This window comes from Protopterus annectens, chromosome 2.part0 (genome assembly GCF_019279795.1).
Source record: "Protopterus annectens isolate FY-2018-M chromosome 2.part0, PAN1.0, whole genome shotgun sequence".
NCBI classification, from domain to species: Eukaryota; Metazoa; Chordata; order Ceratodontiformes; family Protopteridae; genus Protopterus; species Protopterus annectens.
The window spans coordinates 59,549,803-59,567,828 of NC_056728.1; the positions used below are offsets into that span (position 1 = coordinate 59,549,803).

At 41.1% G+C, this 18,026-nt stretch overlaps 1 protein-coding gene across 3 annotated transcripts in view; it reads right to left on the reverse strand.

Moving 5' to 3' along the window:
• LSS (lanosterol synthase) overlaps window positions 1-18,026 on the reverse strand; it is a 787,682-nt gene that overhangs the window by 69,994 nt on the left and 699,662 nt on the right. For all 3 annotated transcript variants that reach the window (XM_044060550.1, XM_044060549.1, XM_044060551.1), the window contains one exon: window positions 8,546-8,716. In XM_044060550.1, the coding sequence (XP_043916485.1) occupies window positions 8,546-8,716 (171 nt within the window). The remainder of the gene's footprint in view (window positions 1-8,545; window positions 8,717-18,026) is intronic.

Here is an 18,026-nt window from a genome sequence, read left to right on the forward strand (position 1 = left end):
GGATAATACCTTTCGTATTGATGGTCTTGGTCCATAAGAGATGTGGGGGACAGACCGGTGGGTAGATTTACAATATCCCATCCAATTACCAAGGTTTCATCTGAATAGGGTCAGGGATGAACTTTGATTTACCTAGTGGAGAGCCTATTCCATAGTGTTGGGATCCTTTAGGAGACACATCTGTCTCTTCAATGCATTCTGTTTATGTCACAAGCAAAGTTCAGATCCCTGGATCTATATGCTGTTTGTTTTGCACATGTGCAACTGATCCATTAGGGCTGGGTCTGAGAAAGCCTGTAAGCCAGGTAGAGATACCCTCTCAGCAGCCTGTAGGGCACTGAATACCAACACAGAGCCTTTAGGTGATCAGTGCAGGACAGGGTATTCATGCCCTGAATTCTTCTGGTGAGAAAACTTGGGTGTTCCAGCTGTTGCAAGTGTCGGATTAGATACACACCAAAGGGGGCATTGTATTCAGTGACAGATAGGTAGAGTGGTGCTGTAACTTCCTTGGGCCTGGCTGTTATACCCTTATCTATAAGATGGGTGACATAGATTGAATTTCTTACTAACTTAGCTATATGTGTTCAAAAGCCAGATTGTGGTTTACATATGTTCCCAGAACACTTACTACTGTGTCAACTCTTAGAGGTGTTTTATCGATGGAGTAATTAACTTGGATTGACAATTTCCCAACAGGTATTATAATGCATTTTTGGTAATGAGTTTTACGACATGGCTTTGGCACCACTCACTCACCTGTGTTAAATTCTCTTATAAGACATTTGTGTCTTGGGCAGAGTCCATAATAGCTCCCAATTTACAGTCATCTCTGGACTTGGTGAGCCAGGGGGCCTTGAATGTTACCCCTGGCTTCTGAGAAGTAGATGCCAAACAGCAGTGGGCCCTCACAGAGCTATGTGAATCTAGATTTTGGACAGGAAAACATTCAAATCCTCCAAAACAGGAACAATGGCAATAAATGTCAGTGATTTAACCTTATCAAAAATCAAGAGCTTAGCATATATATTTTTTAAATTTTGGTGGGGAGAATAATTATCTAGTATTACACTTAAAATGACCCTTGATCATATTTACTATATTATCAAATAAAGACAGATCCAAAAGACAGGCTTTCTTCATCCTCAAAGTCAGTATCAATCTGGTCAAAATATGTGAGGAAATCACATGTACAGTGCTTGAACAAATAAACTTCAGTCAGACTGAAAAACACTGTACAGGTGAAGTTAACAACATCCCCACTTCCTATGCCCCTCATTTCCCTTATGTCTATAAATATACTAGGTCTGTGATTACCCAACCTTGGAAGTATGAATTCCCTACCCCCTTTAATACCTACCCTCAATGTAGGTAGACAGGGAGTCAGTTTAACATCTCATCCAAAGGATGACACACTCAGGAGTGCAGCACCCCTCCCCCATACTGCAGTGTCAGCAATCCCTCTACATGGTCTGGGAGTACAGCCCACAGACCTTCTGCAGCAAAGGTGAGTTTGCCATTTGCTGTGCAAATAACACTGCTTACACATTTTATAGCACAAGGACTAATGGACATTTGCTAAACAAAACAGCTGCACACTGAAAACAGACTTAGCATGATCAATAATAAAGTTTGCTTCGCTTGAACCTACTGTTCACTGAAAAATGCAGTGAAACAAGAAGTTATATACTCACCATAACGTTCGATGTATGTAGTCCATCTCCCCTCACATTCTTACCCGTGGGTTCCGACTCGGCCGTACCCTAGCTCGAAGTCTTTCAATTGGCTGGGCTAGGAGGTATCCCATGCTGCACTGCTCCCTTTCCCCAGATCTCGTTTGCCGCTCATAAAGCTCAGACGTGGTCTCGCTCTTGGCTGTGGCTCAGTATAACTTTTCTTCTTCTTTGACCAAATGTGTTGCTCCAAAAGCTATTTTCATAGCTAGGTGTGTGTGTTTTTGGTTTGTGGAAGTTTTTTTTGTGTGGCCTTTCGTGGCCTTTGTCTTGGTATCCCGTTCGCTATCTCCCAACAGGCTAGGCCCGTTTCAGTTAGAGGATCTAGTCTTCCCACCATTTGTTCACTGTTACCATCCTGTGTTTGTTTTTTTCGGTACCCTGTCCCTCCGGGCTAGGGCCGTTTAAGTTAGAGGACCTAGTCCTTCCCTTGCTTCCTGTCTGAGCCGTTTGAGTTAGAGGCCTTTGTGTGGTGTCTGCAGTTTATTTAGTGTCTAGTTCCCGCGCTTTGTTGCTGGTGTCGGGTTTGTCAGTTGTGTTGTGTCTAGTGTCCTACCGATCATAACCAAGGATACAAAAGAACACAAGCCTTCGGGCTTCAAGAAATGTAGTAAATGTGGATATAAGATGTCGATTACTGATGGGCACTCTGTGTGCATTTATTGTTTGGGGGCTACCCACCTTCAGGAATCTTGTGTGTTCTGCACACATTCAGCCCTTGTGTTCTTCAAGAAAGGAAGAACAAACTAATTCTGAAAGTCTGCTGTAGGTCTTGTCTGCTGTAGCCAATTAACTAACCAGCCCTCTCCATCTAGGGCATGACAGACACACACACACACACACACACACACACACACACACACACACACACACACACACACACACACACACACACACACACACACACACACACACACACACACACACACACACACACACACACACACACACACACACACACACACACACACACACACACACACACAAACACACAAACACACAAACACACAAACACACACACACACACACACACACCTCTTTGCTTGTACTTGCCAAGTTTCTCATACCATTCACACTACTGCAAGAATCATCCATCCATAAAGCTATTTTGTACTCCAAAATCAAATCTTGCCCAATGCTCTTAACATCTGCATGTATATGTCTTAAAGCAAACACAAGAGAGTAAGATGCATGGACCTGAACAAAAATCTGCTGCATTTGATATTGGATGGGGTTGTAAACATATCGCAAGTTGTATGGCCCCAGTGGCTGAAGATCATGGATGCCACTGATGGAGTGAGAGGCCACTCTGGTAGCAAAGGATTGATCTGCTCAGTTGTATTTTCCTGGTATGTGTACTGCAAGAACAAACAGCTGTGAACTCATCAATAGGGGTATTCAAAAATGATGTCTTGAAGGTCTCCATAGAGTCACACAAAACCATCCAGGCATACCAACAGGTAACAATACAGGCACCTGCTCCTCTCAATGCACCATCAGTGGCATTGGTCAGTAGGTGCATAGATACATTGGAAATGAAATGCATGGTAGCCAGTGGAGACACCAGCAATTTCTTGTACTTTACAGTTATAGCACCAAAGAGAGATCCTGAGACCTCCTAAGTCAAGTCCCTCTGCAGATGAGTCAGGTGGGCCATATAGTTCAGCGCATGTACAGCAAACATCACTGAAGTGTACACCCACTTCCTGAATCTGTCCAATGCCTGGGACTCTCTGCTCAGGGGGAAAGACAGAGGAACTTTTCTCAGACAGTTCCTTCTTAGTGGCTGCCACCACAACTACAGCATCCACAGGGAGCCCTTTACTCCAGTCTACACTGTCCCTGGGAGAAACTCAAATTTTGTCTTGCTTATGTGATATTGGTTCCAGGAAACCCAGCTCCTTTCAAGCCCACTGGGACACAACAGGTTAACTAAATCATCCATGGTGGAACCGCCCAGGATGTAGATGTGTCAAACTCAAAGGCCTGAAGGAACACTGACTTCACCTGGGAGGGGGCATTGGTGAACCAAACTCTCCTTTGTCTGAGTAACTCAAGTAAATCTCTGAAGGAGATGTCTTCCAAGGAAGATCCTGGAGACCCTTCTCCCTCATTAATGTCAGCGTCTTGTGTGAGGGATTTTTGTGGGAAGTATAATTGTCTGCTTTTGCACTGATGTTTCTTGTGTTTCTGCAAGACAGGTGTGTCCAGTGAGGAAGACAAAGCATTAGGGAAGCCCAAATGCTGAGCTTGCTCAAGACCAGTCAAGTCTGACAAAGATACAGAATGAATGGAAACTGATGCACCAGAAGCAGCAAGGGTTCAGGGTATAGCCAGGTAAGAGCAGGGCACCCCCTCTCCTGAATGGGACAGAATCTTGTCAAAGGTCTCAACAGCTGAAGCCGGCCCTAAGGAAGGCCTGCTTGGGTTCAAAAGACCTAAAAGAGGATCTCCCAGCAACATGCTCTGGTTCAGCTCCAAAGCCAACACCTGAGCTGTGATGTCAACAGCCAAGGCCCTGAGAGGTGAATAATGCACTGAGAGCTTTGGCGGTGACCCCAACCTTTGGAGCAGACTACCTGGCACAACGATCCACTAAGATCTGATGTAGTCAGAGATGAAAGAGGTAAAGGCACTGTCAGAGTTGAAGATGTCCAGACTGTTGGCTCTGACAGGGGTACCACACAAAGCAATGGATCTAAGACTATGCGATCCAAAGGTTGGATTTGACAAACACATACCAAAAAGGAGAATGTCAAAGATCCTGCAGCCCCCAGGAAAGGGGGGAAAGGAAGAACCACTAGCTGAATCTGGGTCTTCAGGAAATTCCTTATCATTCTATACACATCTGCTTCTGTAAGGCAATGCAAAGACTGCACCAATCTAAAAAAAGATGCTGCCGAGGGCGGTCTTGAGCTCAGAAGACCAAGCTTCTCCAATGAGAGGGTCAGGAATCAAATATGTGGAAGGGAGAGCTCCAGGGAGAAAGTCAGATGGAAAGCATCAGAAATCGCTGGATTGGATCCGAGCCCAGGATCAATTAAATGGCAGTCAGGCCCAAGGGATGAGAAACCTTCAGAGCCGAAGAAGAAATTGCTGATGGATCCAGATATCTCTTTTGCAGCTCCTTAACACCTTCAGATTCCCCTATCTTCTTCTTTTGCCTTTTCCCTCTTCCCTCCTATGTTTCTCTGAAGGCTTGTTTTTAGGGGGTGAGAGTAGACAGACAATAAAGTGACCAGTTCTCCTATGGTGGCAGAGAGAAGGCCTTTTAAGATAAGTTTAGACCACCAGCCCAAATTGGCCTGGGACATGAAGGAAGAGCACAGATTTGCAAGCATATTCCAAGTGAGCCACCTACCAAACAATAAACACACATAACATATGGCTCTTCAGCTGAACTTTTGAGCCTTCTTGCCAAGCATTTCTTAAAACCAGAGGCCTTGTTGAACATCCTACAGGAAATAAAACCTACAACAAAACACACTCCACACAAGAAAAAAGCCTACATTAACAGATGATTACCCCAACCACACTAGGGGTACATCCCTCAGAAAAGAACCTACACACTAAGAACTATCTATGATATCTATAAAAAATGTGTGTGTCTATGTGTATGTGTGTACCAGTTATACATATATATATATATATATATATATATATAGAGAGAGAGAGAGAGAGATGCAAACTAACTTTCTAGAGTTCTGGAGGGAACAGGGATGAAAAATGGCAGAGTTTCAACTTCAGGAAGAAACTTAGCCGAGAATGATGCACTTATTTTTGACAATAACACTGTGATGAGTACTGAGCTTGTAGACCACATCTGCCTTGCAAAGTGGCAAACATCTGGTGGACTGATTAGGTGATACTGCATTATGGGGAGGGGAGGAGAGGAGACTGAGCCTTGGAGCAAAAAGTCATGTCTAAAACGACAAACTCTGACCTCTTTGTATCTGATACACCCATTTGTTGAGAAAGACAGAAAATGTATCATTGAATTACTGAGTCTGGCAAATGGCTAAACTCCTCATTCTTATAAAAACATACCTGCACCTGCAAACTGTTCCCCTGTTGTTGCACAATCACTTTTCACAAGCATGCTCTCTCTCTTAGATTCTGCTGACTATGTCTGTGTATTTTAAAGGTTCTGCTGTGTCCCTATCTCAGAATGTGCATACCTTTAAGCAATTTACACTATAAATAGAATTAGTAGATGGAGCAAGAAAGCACTTCTCACACTGCCTAAATTCTGAAATATAAAGTTAAAATACACCAAAGCTAGACATAGGAAAACTGTAAAGAATCTGTAAAGTGCACAAGCTTCATTTACATGCATCACACCTCCATAGCAAAATTAACATATTTGTTAGATAATCATTTTGTTACAATGTGTGTAATGTTTACAGCTTTCAAATTTCTCCTTCTTCCACTCTTCCTAGGTACTGAAATTCTTGGTTTCATTTACCGCCTCCTTCATGAAAGATGGCCGGAGCTACAGCAGTGGTAATCTGACTGGCAACTGTGAAGCAGGAATCTTATTATACCAACAAAACTGCCTGTAACAACGGAACTATTAATGTCCTTCATATCATACCACAGAATCACACTGTTATGTTACAATCCTGGAGTCAATGCCACTCCACTAAAGGTCCAAGACTGCACTGAAGACCAAAAGGCAATAGTGATAACACTGCAGTAACACCATCAGCTATAGTCTCACCTAACTATAATGTAGTCCAGAGAATGACTAATATCACCTGGAGATGCAATCAAAGTGGGTAAGAAAGTAGAGTCAAGATGGGTGAAAAACAGAAAACTACCTTTGGTTGCCTATTAAAGTGTCCTCAGTAAACATAGGAATACAAACTCTGAAATAGCATTTCTGTCATAGTTCATTCATCTGCTATGTCAAAATGTTTAGCTCACCTAAATGTATGCATTTGTGTATATACATACATATATATATATATATATATATATATATATATATATATATATATATATATATATATTGGGTTTCAATACAAATGAAGTAGGCACCCACCATTTCAGATTATCTTTGCTCACTCTCAGCCAAACAATGACAACTGCACAATACAAGTTATGCTAATGCGATTAATTCTAGACCAGTTTAAATAATCCTCTTGTAATTTCTAGTAACCAGGTCAGTCAATAAAGTAAACTGTTCTATAGATCTGTGACACAGTTTTTACACATATAGACAGTCACAACCTTTCAGACCAAAAAACCTTGGAAGTATGAAGAGTTACATACTGCTTAACTGTTACTCGCCATGTTAGTCTGACATAGTTTTATTGCAGGTTCTATTTCCTGCAAGTTTTATTGTCTTTTTAAGTGTCTAAAGTGCCTTGAGAAAGGTGATTAACACACAATATCAGTGTTGCATCCTATCCCATTATAGATTCTTACATTAATGCCAATATTCATCTTTGTTCTGCATCCTCACAACTGTGTCACTTTGCACTAGTGCCAGTTCTAGCTTGTTCTTATAGGTTAGTACTAGGCTAGCTGCCCTTGCAGGCCATTTTAAGCCTAGCCGGTTTCCCTTTTTGTGCTTGAAATAACCTATCTCATTTGGTTACAGATTGGCCTTACCCATCTCATGGTTGATAAATCATTATATATTAATCATAATGAGAATAACTGGGATCATACCTCAGGAAATTTGAGGGGACTTATGCATGGGACAAAGCATTTAGGAGCTGCCTGTGTCCATTAGAAGTATAGAGGGCAGTTCTGGGGTACATTTTCTGTTTCCCATCCATAGATCTAAGTTGCATTTGAAAACCGATAGGGATGCATTTTGTTTTATGTGGATGGGGGAGTCTGTTTCACAGCAGTGGTATCCTCTCTGAGATATACCTGTCCCTCCAAACCATTCTGTTAATGTTGCAGAAGAGGTTTAGATCCCTAGACTGAGTATTTCTGATACCATTTGACTTGCTGATGTGCTGTAAATCCATTAGTAATGGGTTGGGGGATGTCTTGTATTCAGGCACAGGTCATCCCTTAGCAGTCTGTAGGATACAGAGTATAGTGACAGAGCTTTGAGTCAGTCTGTGTAGGACATGTTGTTTAGGCCATGTATCCCTTTACTGAGCTATCTCTGTGGGTGTTCCAGTTGTTGCAAGTGTCTGGACAGATACATGTCAAAGAGGACATTATATTTAATGACTGGTCAAATGAGGACTGAGGAAACAGGGACAATGACATCCCTAGATCTAGAAACAGTCCCTTTGTTTATAAGCTGTGCAAAATAGGACTTACAACAATAGACACACGTTGGTCAAAAGTTAGGTCACTGTCCATGTAAGTTCCCAAATCCTGAACAACTGGGTCAACTCTTAGGGGCTTATTGTCAATGTGGTAGTGCCCTTGGGTAGATGACTTTCCAAAGGATACAATAATGCATTTCTGGCATTTAGTTTCAGTCCATGATTTTGGTACCAGTTATTATTTAAGATAAACCTTACTACAGGATGGCTAAGTCATTTGGGGATTCAGTGGGTGCTCTTAGCTTACAGTCATCTACAAGCTTAGTCAGCCAGAGCCCTTTGGTTTTGGCTTTTAATTCAGAAAAGTAGATGCTAAACAGGAGACAACCTAGCACATAACGGACTCCACTCATGACTTGTCTCTTTTGGTGGTAACTTCCCCTATTTTGATTATCTGCATCCTATCTATGAGCCGGTTGGTAATCTAGCAAGTGATGTAAGAGTTTATTCCCAGTTTATTTAGATTTTGTACTATTAGGTGTCTCAGGTGTCTTCTTGGGCATCTTTTCCTCCTACCTGACAGCCATAAGTCCAAGCAGAGCCCAACATGTGTTATGGATTTGTGACTTGGCACTCTGGACATAGCATCGCTGCTCACAGGATTCAAAGTCTTCACCCCAACCTCCATCTTCCATCTGCTTCGACAACAGGAATTTGCAAGCTTTTGTGATCTCTCTACAGGGTGTCCTAAGGGAAGGCAGTTGTTGAAACACTGGATTAAAGAGCTGACATGCATTGATAAACAAGGCAATCACATTTCTGAGACACATTAATCATTAACAAAAGTAAAACACTTAAGTAATCAGAGAAGATAAAAACTCACTCCTCCTGTTATCATATGTTATCCATTGAGAATGTTTCAATGCAGAAGATTCTACATCCTGTTGCATTTTTTTGTGGTACTATACATATACTGAACACTTCTGACAATATAACCAAGTGATCCCTCTTTTAACTAATTTTAAAGTAAGACTAATCCATCAGCATCAACACTACTATTCCTTTTAGCACTAATGATCCAGGTTCAAGAGAAATTAACTGAGGAAGAGATGTCATTCTTTGAGAAATACAGTAGCCAGAACTTGAAGGGATGAATGGCAAAGCTGCTAACAGTAGGACTGAAGTGGGTATACCACCCATAAAGCTACACAAAGTGTAATGACTACTTTTGGTTGTTTCATTCTGGTAATTCCTCGCTCAGGACTACACAGCTCAGACTTTACACACTGAAATTTCTGGAATCTGCTGTTTCTGACGGTATCAATTTAAGTAATGTAACAATCCAAGAAGAAATGTTCCTCACTGTGACAAACAACACAGTCAGCAGTACACGCAAGAGGCAACCCCTCCCCCCCACAATCCTACAGCACTTCATTCCAACAATACACAGGGACAACGGAAGAAATGAACAGTAAATGTTCCCAAAAGATGCACACAGCAGTTCACATGATGTGTCAGGTGGGACCCACACCAAATACACCTGGGGTGATCCAACCTGCTGCAGTATGAATATTTACAAAGTCTGCAAAACCAAAGAAAAAGCTACTTTATCTATACATCTGAGCTATATTTGCAGAAATGTAGCACAGTGATTTATAAAAAGTTAGGAATGGCATAGATTTTATAACACAACATTTGCATCATGGATCTTTATTTAATTACACAGAAAATAGACTGGTAGTGATGAACTAGACGCAGAGTATATCAAAGAAACTACAAAATAAACTCAGGCCAAGAACGTAAAGAATAAAACTTTAATCCAAAACAGCAAAGCTTTTGGATGCAACCCTTCTTCAGTGCAATTCAACAATGCATTAAACGTTACGTATAAATAGCAGCATATGACACAACCCACCAATAGGTTCATAGGTGCTTACTGGGCTAATGACTAAAAGGGCCTTTTTAAGTCTAGCCATGTATCCCAAATCTCTGACAAGTTCCAATACCCTTGATAAGTGTAAGCATGGAAAATAACATTAAGCTAGCAATTAATCAATTAGTTAAAAACTAATTTTAAAATACAGCCAATATTTTAACAGAGTGAACTAAAATAAACTTTAATCTGTATTGCATTTGTTTCTTCACCAGGACAGGTTTTATACTAACTTTATCATGAATTCCTGGATAACTATCCACGTGTAACTTTATTATCCAGTCAATTGTATGCGTAATCACTTATGGAAGATCACTTTACCACTCTGTACTTGGCAGATCAGATCCCATTACTGAATATAATGTTCATAGGTTCATAGGTGTGCATTAGGCTAATAGCCCTGGAACCTTTACAAGCCTAGCCCCAAAAAATTTGCCCAGGCACCATGCCACCCTATGTTAGTTCACAGTGCCCGTATCCAGTAGGGCAACTGGAATGATCCCTGGAGTGAACTTTCTGTTACCCATCCACTCGTCAAGATTTCTCTTGAAGAGGAGCAGCAAGGTGCTCTGCTTGACATGTATTGGAAGCTTATTCCAGAGTATGGGCAGTCTTTGGGAGATGAACCTGCCCCTCCAGCATGTTCTGTTAATTGTGGTAATGAGGTTGTGACCCCTGGAGCGTGTGGCATGGGGGATGGGATTTCTTTAGATGTAGCATTTCAAGTAGGGCCGGGTCGGACATTTTGTAAGTCAAGCAGAGATCACCTCTAGGTAGGCGATAAGAAACAGAGAACAGCTGAAGTTATTTGAGTATGTCCATGTAGGTCATGTGTTTAAGGCCTAGAATCCTTTTTGTGAGGTACGTCTGTGGCCTCTCCAGCTGTTGTAGGTGTCTGGTCAGGTACATGCCAAATGGGGCATTATATTTGATGATTGGTCTAATGAGGGATGAGTAGAGAAGGATGATGACGTCTTTCTTCCTGGATGCAAAACCTTTGGTTATAAGATGTGTCACATAGAAGGACATTCTGACCACGGTGGCAATGTGATCGAAAGTGAGGTGGCTGTCGACCTGGGTGCCCAGATCTCTTATGGCCCCTTCAGTGTTCAGTGGGCTCCCATCAATGGGGCAATTCTTGGGAATTGAGTTTTTTCCAAAGGGGATGATAACGCATTTTTTGGCATTAAACTTTAGGCCATGGTTCTGACACCAATCACTGGTCTCAGAGAGGTCCTTTTATAGGATGTCTGCATCACTTGGGGAGTTGATAATGACTCCTAGTGAACTTGGTCAGCCAGAGTCCTTCTCTGTTGGCCTGGACTTCTGAGAAGTAGGTGCCAAACAGGACAGGGCCCAGGACCGAGCCTTGTGGGACTCCACTCATAACTGGTCGACAGTCTGACTTAGAATCCGCAGCTTTCACTCTGTGGGTCCTGTCTGTGAGCCAATTTTCAACCCACCTAGTGATGTAAGGATTGATGCCCAGTTTGGTAAGTTTATCAATGATACCTGAGTGGGGAATGATATCAAAGGCCTTGGCCAGGTCGAGGTAGGCTGTATGCACTGCCTTACCCTCATCCACAGCCTTGGTGAATGCCTTGAAAAAGTTAACCAGGTTCAGCAGGCAGGTTCGCCCCTTGACAAAGCCAAACTGTGTGGGGTCAGGAGTTTGGAGATTGCCTATATCTTTGTTAAGCAGGTCCATGATAATGCACTCCATAGCTTTGCATACCAGACTCGTCAGGCTAATGGGGCGATAGTTCCCAGGGTCTGTAGTGGTACTACGCAGTCTTTGCATAAGCCACTTGAAAGAACATGAAAAGATACAATGATCCCTAACTAGAAAAGTACTAATACTGGAACTATTCAGAAAGACTTCAGGAACTGTCATTGTGTTTTGTTCCTTTTAGGTTGCTAAGAAGTAACCTCTCTCTATAAGGCAATGTCTGATCTGGTTCTGTTTGAAATTCTATGTCTGAAATGTGCTGCTGAGGGAGCCAACACTAGATCAGGAACCTGATACCAAAATAAATATCAATAACAGAAAACAAAAATAAATATGTTACAAAGCACCTTCTAATGCCATGGGATAAGATTCCCTTTAAGTCAGAAGTTAGTCATTAACTTCCACCAAAAACAATCTTGATACTTATATATGAAGAAGATAACATCAGCAAAAGGTTCTGGTGCTCAAATGTCTTAAAGTTCAGTAGGTCATAAGATTGACCAACACAAACCCTTGTGGGTAATATCAAAGCTGAAAAATAAGAATTACAGTGCATTAACTCCACTAGCACAGAAGGATAAAACCCAGGTTAGGGCACAGAAGAGTTCTTTTATCAGTAGCTGGGTAATCTGCTGGTACAGGAATGATGGCTGTACTTATTTTGGGGAGCACAGTGGCAGAGTAGGGCCATCTATTGCCACGGTCCCTCAGAGAAGGAGCAGTAGAGCAAGGATAGCTCTGGTCGGTGAGTTCAGGACAATAAGGTAACCCATATCATATATAGAAGAGTACATTTGCATTAGGTCACAGTATCTCCTACAGTAACACAGATTGCTTGACTCTGCCCAGGGGAGGGGTTAAAGCCCATACCATATACTCTCATTGCAGAGATGCTAGCAAAGGCAAAAAAAGCACTCTCACGGGTTCCTGATTATCTGTCCCTCTGGACTGTTCTCACACCATGTTGGGGATACCAACGAGGGAGAAATGAATGGACTCTACCTAACTTTGGGGCCTGATGGTCATCAGGCACAGGGTCAAACAGCATGAACTACAGTGTTACTATGGTCATATAAATAGCATAAAACCATACCCAGTAGGTTCATTCATCATGAAACGGAATTCAACCCGTTAACAAAATATCACTTGTTCCAAGATATGGAAACCTCAGTATTTAGTGTGTGTGTGTGTTTTTATATATATATATATATATATATATATATATATATATATATATATATATATATATATATATATATATATATATATATATATATATATAAATGAAGAGTTTGTTTTAGACTACACAGGGCACATGACAGAGGTTAGCCATGGCATCATACTTTTGAGCATGAATCCCCTTATACAGCCAAATGTCTGGTGAGTGAAAGCCCCCCCCCGAAGATCTAACGATCTAACAGTCTAGATGTTTGATGATGAATTCTGTCTTATTCTGAAAGAATACTCTTTTTTTTTACTGATAGCGACAAGACTACAGTATGTTCCCCTAATATGCATGTGTCCATAGATAAAATAAGTGATGATTATTTTACACATACACCCTTTCTCTTACACAGCATGCTTACTTACATCATTCCTATTGCAGGTATATCAGTTCAACAATGACGTGTCTTTGGAATACTGGACAAAACCAGTGCACCTGGTTAAAACCCACACATACACAAGGAGAAGCAGATTCCACATAAATTCAAAACATGCACAATATCTTAACTAGCTTTGTAAAATATCAACATTATTAATTTCAACATTCTGCACCCACAACCTGTCTCAATCAACTATACCCATTCTGACAGGGTACACTTACATACATTGACTATGAAGAGGTACCATAAAACATCCACAAACTAAAGTTGTGACTACATTTCTTCATACATATCCAATTCCCGCCCCCATGTGACAGCACGCACACACATGCACACACACGCACGCGCACACACACACACACACACACACACACACACACACACACACACACACACACACACACGTACACAAAACCCAAGTGTCAAAAGAAAAATTAACTTCAAAAAGAACGGCAGGTTCAGGTTAAGGCACTTTAATCTTGCAGCAAGGAGACAAAAACATTCTAATACAGAGTTTGTCTAACTAAAATCAGGAAGTAAGTTCATCTTTATACACTTTCTAATAAGACATTGCCTACCAAGCTGACGTAACAGATCACAAGTTTTAACATCATCATTTCATAGCAGCTGTTTGTCTATAATTTTCTGATTGCATTATCAGTTTTATGAAAAACTTCCTAAGAAAAACAATGTGGCCTTGGCGACCACCGGTTAGATACCGCTTCCCACTATATTATGTTACCATTCAAGGTACTATGGCTAATTTGAGTACAAAGCAAGTACAGATTCTTCAAACAGTCTTTGTTTGATGTATCCTCTTCTTTTCTGCAGCTGTGCATGTTCTCATAACACGAACAAGGCTGATTGTTCATATTCAATGTTCTATTCATTCATTTCCTGACTTAGCAGATAATCACCTGTTTTTCAAGTACATTTCCAAAAGGCATAAACATGAATTTTGCTGTGCTAGCAGTTACTAGGTCAGGGGGCATCTTGCAAGTTTCAGTAGCATACTGCAGTTTCAAAAAGCATCTTATAATTTCATACAGAATTAAGCTGTATATAAAATAGAATGAAAATGGGTTAACCCTTTTAGCTTCTAATAAGCATTAAACATATACATAAATGCATATTTTTCTAACATTTACCCCCTGTTATTACTTTTTATTCTATTTTCAAAAGCATAAACAGTTTACTTCTTCTCCTAACCTCTTCCATTCAGGATTTGCAGTTAAGAGAGTCATTCAGTTTAGACTTATGAAAGTGTTTCACTTTTCAACAACTCTTCAATTTCAGTACTTTGGTACAAAGTCTCAGAAACTGACATGTCTATAAAATCTTTGATTAACTTTTTCATGCAGGGAATACCACAACAAATGCACACTCCTAATAGGAGTAATCCCACACAAATGGCAATCAGGATGTTCATTAGGATGGAACCCCACCCCCCCAAACAAATTCTGGAAAAAGTCCGTCAGAGGGTTTGGGCCTGGTTTGGTCATGGACGACACTTGCTGAATCACCTCAAGATGGTCGTTTATCTCATGCTGGTTGTCAGGAATATACAAACAGCATTCTTCTTTGATTAAAGCACATGTACCACCTCTCGCCGCTAGGGTGAAGTTGAGAGCCATGCGGTTCTGAAGGACCACAGTTCTAATAGCATTCAGTTCATCAGTCACTAATTCGAGAGCAGAAAAAGTTGCATTGCTCATAACTTCAAGAAGTTTGGACAGTTTCCTCAGCTCCCAAATCGATTTTTCTGCGCCATATGCAGGGGCTATGCCAGCCCACGATATAATAGTGTCACTCAAGTCCATGTGTGTTAGTTTATCTTTGTTCTTTACGGAATTATGGTTTCTCCATCCTGCTTCGATTTGTCCCACTGGATTCTCGGGTCTCTTGATTGGATTTCTAGGTTTGTTGCTGACCTCTCTGATGTTTCAAATTTTTCCTCGAGGCAAAGCTGCAGTGTGTCGTATGGCCGGAACCAGGTAACCCAAAAAACAACTGCCGGACCAATTCTCAGGTAACCATTTGTATGCCTTTTTCCCACAAATGAAATAACAGTTCTCTACTTTAGTATTGATATAAGCTTGCCCTGCATGAAACATTTTCTTATCAATAATAGAAAGCTGCTTTAAAAGAACAGGATTATGTTGTACTTCGCTAACAGTTCTATGCATCTTTTCAAAATATGCCTCATAGTTTGTATCACAAATAGTTTCCGCCTTACTGGCCTTAATATAACATTTATAAGAAACAGTCACATTGCAATTGCTCCAACCCACCTGAATAGTGTCATTTTTATAAAAACATATAACTCCCTTTTGTGTAACAGGTAGGTACAATGCTATTTTGTCTTGTGATTTTACAGGTGTAGTATCAAAGATCAAATTTTCCCAGGTCTCATTGACCCCTAGGGGGACAGCAGTCATCAATAATCCCCCGTATGCTGTCAGTATAGCTGTGCAAATCCAGCAGTTCGAAACATTAAAAGTCTCAGCATACACATATTTAATTGCTTGATAAGTGTTAAAGTTTGGATGCCAGTCTATGAGTAATGCATCACGCTTGTTCAGTTCAACTCGTGTAGCTGAAAAAAGGAAAGGCCACAGCAAAAAGATCACTGTCACCAGTATAGCTAACAGGATAATTATGCAATTTTTCTGAGACTGTTCTGCATCCCTGTTTACTCCATACCTGGTCATTTTGTTCTTGTTGTGTAACAGTAGCAAGATTTTTGTCCAGTTCAAAGTTCTTGACCAATTTGCAGTGTGTTAAATAGATCCAGGATGCATGCTCAGCTACCTTGACTGCAGTGGGTGTTGCCAACAAAACTTGGAATGGTCCTTCCCACTTCGGTGAGCTCCAATTCTTTCTCTTAATGACTTTCACCCAGATCCACTCTCCTGGTTGCATGCCTGGTTGCACTGCTGCCTCCGATGGTCTGGTCTGTTCTTTATCTGAAACAGAATTTAACTGTAGAAGTTTTCTATTACTCAGTAACCTCCTCATGTACTCTGCCAGTGAACTGTCGGCCTCCTGATCTGCAGGCATGAGAAGTTTCCACTGAGGTACATAATATGCCCTCCCAAACAATGTTTCAAAAGGAGTTAACCCCTTTGCATTTGGAACAGTTCTCATACTCAACAGTGCCAGAGGTAAACAGTGCACCCAATTCTTCTGAGTCTCTGTCATTATTTTCCTAAGCTTACCCTTCAAAACCCCATTGTGCCTCTCTACCAGTCCTGCAGATTGCGGATGATATGCGCAATGGTTTTTTAAAGAAATTACAAAAAATCGACTCAGTTGTTGTATAGTTTGATTTACAAAATGTGAGCCATGGTCACTGTAAATCTTTTCCGGTATGCCAAATCTAGGAATAATTTCTTTAACAAGTATTTTCGCAACAGTAGCTGCGTCTGAATTTTTGGTCGGAAAAGCTTCCACCCACTTGGAAAACATATCTACAATGACATGACAGTACTTCTTATTTTCGCATTTGTTCAATTCTATGAAGTCCATACAAATAGTATGGAACAGGTATGGCGGTGTAGGGAAACTCCCTTGCTTAGGCTTCAGTGCCCCTTGTGCATGATGTCTGTTGCAAACATGGCATGTTGCACAAAATTTTTTTGTGTAGTTTGTAAATCCATCATCGTAAATACTCGAATCACTAACTGTACCATCCCCCCTGTTGAGACATGGCTCTGCCCATGGCTCAACAAAGTTGAATATCTAAACAAGTTAGACGGCAAAATTGGTTTTCCTTCCTTGGAGATGTACAGCCCCTTCTCAAGGATTGCTCCTCGTTTTACCCATTTCTGTTTTTCTACTTTCATAGTGAGTGTCTGCATTGTTTTTAACATTTCTAAATCTAAAATCTCAGAAGGTTGTAATTCCTCACTCAAAAGAAATACTTATGGAGCTGTAGCTGCCTGCTTTGCAGCTGTGTCAGCTCTCACATTACCTTTTGAAATCCTATCCTGTTGTTTGGTGTGAGCTACGCATTTGCAAATAGCTACTTTTTGAGGTAACTGAATAGATTCTAACAAATCTAAAATAAATTGCGCATGATTAATCGGTTTACCAGTAGATGTTATCATTCCTCTATTCTTCCACTGTTGCGCAAAAACATGTACAGTAGAAAAAGCGTACTGGCTATCAGTAAAAATATTTACACATTTACCCTTTGCTAAGGTACATGCCCGTGTCAAGGCAATCAATTCTGCTGCTTGTGCAGATAAGTTGTGTGGTAAAGACTTTGCTTCTAAAATCTCAGTATCAGAAACTACTGCATACCCTACTAGATTCTGCCCTGTAGGACCCTTTCTGCATGAGCCATCCACGTAGTATGTCACCTCAGCATTATCCAAGGGAACATCCGTAAGATCTTCTCTAGGTAGTGTCTTTTGCTCAATCTCCTGCAGGCAACAATGTGGTGTGCCATCCACAGGGGTTGGGAGCAAGGTTGACGGATTCAAAGTTGTGCATCGTTCAACTGTCATATGAGGTTGGCTCAACAGTATAGTCATACAAGAAAGATGTCTAGCAGGAGAAAGATATGCTACTTTTTCTTGCAGTAAAATAATTGCAACTGCATGAGGCACTCTCAATGTGAGAGAGTGGAACAACACTACTGAGGCCGAAGCCTGCACTGCCATTGCAGCTGCGACTACTGCTTGTACACAGTGGGGCAGAGATCACGCCACTGGGTCTAGCTGTGATGAATAGTAAGCTATGGGGTGTTGCTTGTCCCCATGTTGCTGTATCAATACTGATGTCACA